The following is a 6,138-nucleotide window of genomic DNA, read 5'->3' as shown; positions in this document are numbered from 1 at the left end:
AGACAGAGACAGAAAGTGAGAAATCACCCCCAGGGGGCATGACCACACTGCAATCCCTTCTCCTCCATTCTTCTCTTGGGATCTTGGGCACGCACGCACACGGCCGCCCGCCCGGTGTGAGTTTAAACCACCAGGTCCGGGACTCAAACCGCGGTCGACTATGTGGGAGTCCAGCGACATAGCCATTACACTAACTGCTGGTCCCAACCCCAGATTGGTTTTTAACAAAGAAACAACCAGAAGCATTTCCACAAAGGAGCAACCAGAGCATTTCCACTTGTTAAAGTTTATTAGGTACAAAGAAAGGAATCTGCAGAGGGAGACATTAATAAATATAAAATACATGTGAAATATTGTGGGTGGGGCACAGACTGGTGTCTGGAGGGTACGGAGGACGGCAGGGTCACCACGACGCAGATGCCCATGCGTGTGAACTCATGGTCGAGGGGCTAAACCTCTGCATGGCCAGGGAGCTTGGTGCACCAGCGTGAGCTTGGGTCTGGATTCTGGGGCAGGTCTCAAGGAGAGACGTGAAGACAGAGTCCTGAGACTTCTCCCTCGGTGCCGTTTTTGGTTTCTGCTCATTTCCTCCCTCTGTCCTTCAATTGTTTCATTTTTAATTTCCATCGCGACCGTGGGACACATCAATGTATCAACACCTCACCAGGGCGGGCGGCCTACCCTGAAGGTGGAATTGCCTTTGTTGAGGGCCTTCTCCATCATGATAATGAACATTTTATAATTATTTCACACAACTAAGAGGGAGGTGAAATGAATACTGTTATAATCAATTCTGACCTTTCAGAAGCCTTCGAGAACCAAGAAAAGAAATCGGTAATGCACAGAGCTGACGACCATGAGAGCTTCTTTTCCATGGATTTAGCTGTTCGGATTTGGCCTGGCTCATTGCCTAGGGAAGGGATCTTGACCCTGATGCGGTTGCTTCTGTCTGGAATGAGGAAGCAAAGCACTGCTGTGCTGCGTGACACTGTTAGTCGTTACTCCAGACATCGGCGAGGTGTGTGCAGTCACGTTTGCCAAAACCCTCCTAACCCCCCGACTTCTGGATGGCGTGGTCTGGGCGTGATACCCTCGTAGCGTGAGTGGGCTGCTCCATCGCACACTTTCATTGCTCTCCCCACGCCATCCCCCATTCCCTTTCATCTGTAGCTATTTTAATAACAGCCCAAGGATTAATCTGTTTCCTTCTATTTTTGCCCCTTCTTCTGTCATAGTCTTCCCCACCTCTCTTGCTGGCCGAAGCCAGGGGTGTGAAGAGCAGTCCCAGCTAGGCCTGACCCTTTCCACTGTCAGGGTGGCTGAGCTTACACCCCCACCTCCTAGAGGACATGCCCACAACAAAAGGGTGTCCGGTCGGGGTCTCCTTCAGCTTAGAAGGGAACTAGGTTTTGCCTGACGGTTGGTTCCAAGGCCCCTGAAAGGACTGGGGTGTCAGCTACTTGAGGCAGATTATTTCATGAAACACTTCATTCTACATTTTTCTGTGTCACCTTTTCCAAGAAAATCCTGCACTCAGGAGGGACAAGGGTTGGGACAGACCTCTGAGATAGAATCAGCAGTTGATTACAGTAATGAGTCAGATGTGTTTTTAATCTGCAGGGGGAAAAAATACAAAAATCTCAGCAGGCCGACCTTACCCTGGCTACCAGAATGGGGCTGGGAACTTCCAGGGGACTGAAGAGAAGTGATGGAGACTGGGGCACTAGGGACACTGTAAACAGTAAGAGCACTGGCTTCTCGTAGGATTAGTCAGTTACGAAAGGGCCCTGGGGTCGGCAGTGGGGGGCCATGCCCACTCTTGCTTTTATTTTACAATATATTTACACTAGGCAGCAAAAAAAAATCATCCCTGTACTGCAAAACGGAAGCGAGACATGGCGTCTCGTTCACTGGAGGCGGCGCGGCATCGTCTGGGTGTGGGGACACACAACTTCCTCTGAGCTGCATCATTGATAAGGCATTATTTGGTTTGGTTTTGCAGTTGATGCAATGAGAATATAAAATCATGCCAATAAGAAGCCGTTGTGGATACTGATGACTTGGGGACCTGCAAACTAAGGAATCTCCTAAAAACAGTTCAGAATCTGGGAAGGGCCAGCCCACAAGCATATGGAGAGCGATGGAATGGACGCCATGGGATGGGACAGGGTGCTAGCTGTACTGACAGACGAATGCCAAGATGCATTTTTAAAAAATGCAGAAATGGTGGGTGTCTTAAAAAATATTACTCAAATAAAAGTTGACTAAAATACTGCTTTAAAGCTCGTGCAAACCACCTATTTACAATAAATAAATGCTCTATTCAGAGCCTGTATGTCCGCTGAATTACAGCTTGAATATGGAGGGATCTGACATGTTCTCCTGGGGGTGCCCATCCTACAACATGGAGCCAGCTCCAGGACCTTGGCTTCATCCACCTTCTCACCGGAGTGTCTTTAGTGCTATCTGTGGAAACAGAACAGAACATTATTGGGTGAGGTTAGAAGACGCTTTGCACACCAAAGACTGACCCTGAGATGGTATTGCAGCTTGTCTTCATTCATGAAAGGCCACCGAGGTCAGGGATGTGGCCCCAATTATCTGCAGAAGGCTGGTTTTTATCACGGGGGTGGTGAATGCAAAAGGGATAAAACGGGATAGGCAGTTTATGGTATGTGGGGACTTAACGATGTCTAACATTTCTAGGACAAAGCACCAGCAATTCTCTTGATAGGAAGCTCAAGGAAGTCGAAGAACTTGCTGAAGATTCCCAAGTCAAGGTGATGAAAAAGAGGAAGGGATGGGAACAGCAGTTGGCGTAATGGCTATATCGCTGGACTCCCATGTAGTCAACTGCGGTTTGAGTCCTGGACCCAGTGGCTTAAACTCATGCTGGGCGCATGTGCTTGTGTGCCCAAGATCCCGAGAGGAGAGTGGAGGAGGAGGGACTGCAGTGTGGCCATCCTCCTGGGGGGTGATTTCTGTCTGTCTCTCTCTCTCTCTCTGTCTTTCTAGTGAGTGCACATGGCCTATAGCAAAAAACCTCTCAAAAAAAAAAAAAAAACTGAAAAAGAGGAAGGGACTCAGGACTCTCACTGATACTCTGATGTCACTGCATCCATAAGAGAGCAGCCTGGGGGCATTGCTTGGTATGTCTGGAAGTCAGTGATTTCTCTGGACGATTGCTTTGGGATTCACTGATACACTGATGTCACTGCGTCCATAAGAGAGCAGCCTGGGGGCATTGCTTCGTATGTCTGGAAGCCAGTGATTTCTCTGGACGATTGCTTTGGGATTTGCTGCAATGAAAATAAATGAAGATGTATCCACAAAACACAATAGATCTTCTTGACTTTGGTTGCCCAAAGGGGACTTTACAATCCACCGCTAGACTATTTCAGGCAACTGATGTCACTGCGTCCATAAGAGAGCAGCCTGGGGGCATTGCTTCGTATGTCTGGAAGCCAGTGATTTCTCTGGACGATTGCTTTGGGATTTGCTGCAATGAAAATAAATGAAGATGTATCCACAAAACACAATAGATCTTCTTGACTTTGGTTGCCCAAAGGGGACTTTACAATCCACCGCTAGACTATTTCAGGCAATGGTTTTTATTCTCGAGTTCTGGGTGATTTAGATATGTGCCTGCCATGAAGCTAGGGACCAGATTCTGCCAATGTTCCTCACAGATTTCCACATCAATGGTCACATTGATTCTTGTCCCTGGACAATGCCAGGAAAAGCATCAAGGTGTAGTATCAGAAAGAGCTTCAACCAAGAGGTCAGAAGCTCTCAGCATGTGACCTTGAACAAGTTCCTCAACCTTCTGGAACTGTTTTCCCTTTTGTTAAAGTCTCCCTTCAGCTCCCATCACCAGATTATTACAGGGCTCAAGTGACACAATGCATGCAAGCGGAGAAAGGTAAAGAGCCATGTAAATGTCGGAGACCAGGATTATGCTTACTATTTTATGTTTCTGATCACAGAAATAATGTATTCATTACAGAAAATACTGAAATCGCAGAAAAGCATTAAGAAAGTACAAATCAGCCAGTCTTCTAGAGTAAATGCCTCTAGTAATTTCTTTCCCCCTTTCTTTTTCCTTCCTTCCTTCCTTTCTCTCTCTCTCTTTCTCTCTCTCTCTCTCCTTCCTTCCTTCCTTTCTTCTTTCTTTCTTTCTCTTTTTCTTTCTTTCTCTCCCCCTTTCTTTCTTTTTCTTTCTTTTTTTCTTTCTTTTTCCCTTCTTTCTTCTTAAACATATTTCTTCCATGAAAAAGAGGGAGGGGAGATAAAGGAGAAAAGAAACAGGCACCCAGCAGGGTTTTGGCATTGTGATCCAGCACCAGAGTCAACAAGCCCCAATCATGGGCATGCCTGGTGCCCCCAATGAGGACTCTGATTGCAAACGTAAAACTTCCTGGGGACCAGCAGTTGGCGTAATGGCTATGTTGCTGGGCTCCCACGTAGTCCACCGCTTTTGGAGTCCCGGATGCTGTGGCTTAAACTCACGCCAGGCACATGTGCCAACCTGCCCAAGATCCCGAGAGGAGAATGAAGGAGAAAAGATTGCGGTGTGGCCATCCTCCCCTGGGAGGTGATTTCTCATTTTCTGTCTCTCTGTCTCTCTCTGTCTCTCTCTGTCTTTCTGGAGAGAGTGCAAGCCCTATAGGAAAACCTCTCCAAAAACAAATAAACAAATAAACAAACAAAAAAAAACTTCCCATGTGGGTTGGCCTCTCAAGGCCTTATTTATTTATTTATTTTAATAGAGATATTTTTTACTATAAGAGCATATGTGCTTGCCGGAGAGACAGAGAGACAGAAAATGAGAAATTACATCCCCATAGGGATGGGCACACTGCGATCCCTTCTCCTCCATTCTCCTCTCAGGATCTTGGACACGCATGCACTTGGCTTGAGTTTAAGTCGCCAGATCTGGGACTCGAACCATAGTCAACTACATGGGAGTCCAGCGACGTAACCATTAGGCCATCTGCTGGTCCCTCTCAGAGCCTCTTGAAGAGGCTGCTTTCTCATATCCAGGATGGAGCCTGTGTGGTCTATTGGACTGCAGTCCACAGGGAAGCAAGGAGAAGAACCAACCACCTGGCAGGACAAAGGTTCTTATTACACTTGCAGATCTGTAATCTGATTTCCTCTCCTTCATTGTGCTGATGGTCAGGCTTGTAGCAGCCCACGGCTATGCAGCTTTGCTTGCCTCACAGGCCCTCTCTGAACACACAGGGACATTTGGTGTGCACGTGGGCTTTTGCAGCAATACAGTAAGATGCATCTCGCAATCAGCTTCCATTTGGCATTTTCTGATCAAGACTGTGTCTCATCTTTCTGAGTGGAAGTTGCGGATTTGAGAATCTCTGTGGTTTTCGGGTAACATGAACCAGAGGTCTTTCTAAGCCTTCATAAAAGTGACCCTTTGAAGGCGTAGGACACTTTCTTGGATGGTAAAGACTTTGAAATGGATTTGGCTCCTGAAAAATTGGTAAACACTTCCGACAATACGGAGATCTCTTACCCCAATAAACAAAGCAATTAATGTGTCTTCAATTTGCACCTAGCCAAACAGAAAGGGTACATTTATTCCATGTGACACGCAGACAAATTTTTCTTTAAAAACAAAGTTTCATGCTGTGACTACAATTAGTGTAATTGTCAGCGCTTCTCTAAAAACAAATATGTATTAAGAGAAACGTCGGCATTGTGCCCTCCTCTGGTGTGAAAATGAGACAATCAAAATCTATTGTAATTACCTCACTGATATTATAATTAGCAACGATTAAGTTATCCCATGCTGCTTTTTTCCTCTTGGCTACAATTAAAAAAGTATATATCTTTCTGTTCCACATTACCGCTGATCATTTTACCTCAATACATGTCTGGTAAGTGGATAAATTAAAAGTAATTTTCTTTCTTTCTTTCTTTCTTTCTTCCTTTTTCTTTCTTTCTTTCTTTCTTTCCTTCCTTCCTTCCTTCCTTCCTTCCTTCCTTCCTTCCTTCCTTCCTCCCTCCCTCCCTTCTTTCTTTCTTTCATTCTTTTTTTGAGAGATTTTCACTGTAGGGCGCGTGCGCTCGCCAGACACACAGAGAGAGACATAGAGACAGAAAGCGAGAAATCACCCC

At 46.0% G+C, this 6,138-nt stretch overlaps 1 protein-coding gene across 1 annotated transcript in view; it reads right to left on the bottom strand.

Annotated features, from left to right (window-relative positions):
- Nucleotides 1-278: 278 nt before the first annotated feature.
- WIPF3 (WAS/WASL interacting protein family member 3) overlaps nucleotides 279-6,138 on the bottom strand; it is an 89,229-nt gene continuing 83,369 nt past the window's right edge. Inside the window, exon 9 of the mRNA XM_014586924.1 lies at nucleotides 279-2,466. Coding sequence (XP_014442410.1) covers nucleotides 2,443-2,466 — 24 coding nt within the window. The 3' untranslated portion in view covers nucleotides 279-2,442. The remainder of the gene's footprint in view (nucleotides 2,467-6,138) is intronic.

This window comes from Tupaia chinensis, unplaced genomic scaffold (genome assembly GCF_000334495.1).
Source record: "Tupaia chinensis unplaced genomic scaffold, TupChi_1.0 Scaffold000170_1, whole genome shotgun sequence".
Taxonomy (NCBI): Eukaryota; Metazoa; Chordata; class Mammalia; order Scandentia; family Tupaiidae; genus Tupaia; species Tupaia belangeri.
The sequence above is the reverse complement of the archived record's forward strand: the minus strand, read 5'-3'. Positions and strand labels throughout refer to the sequence as shown.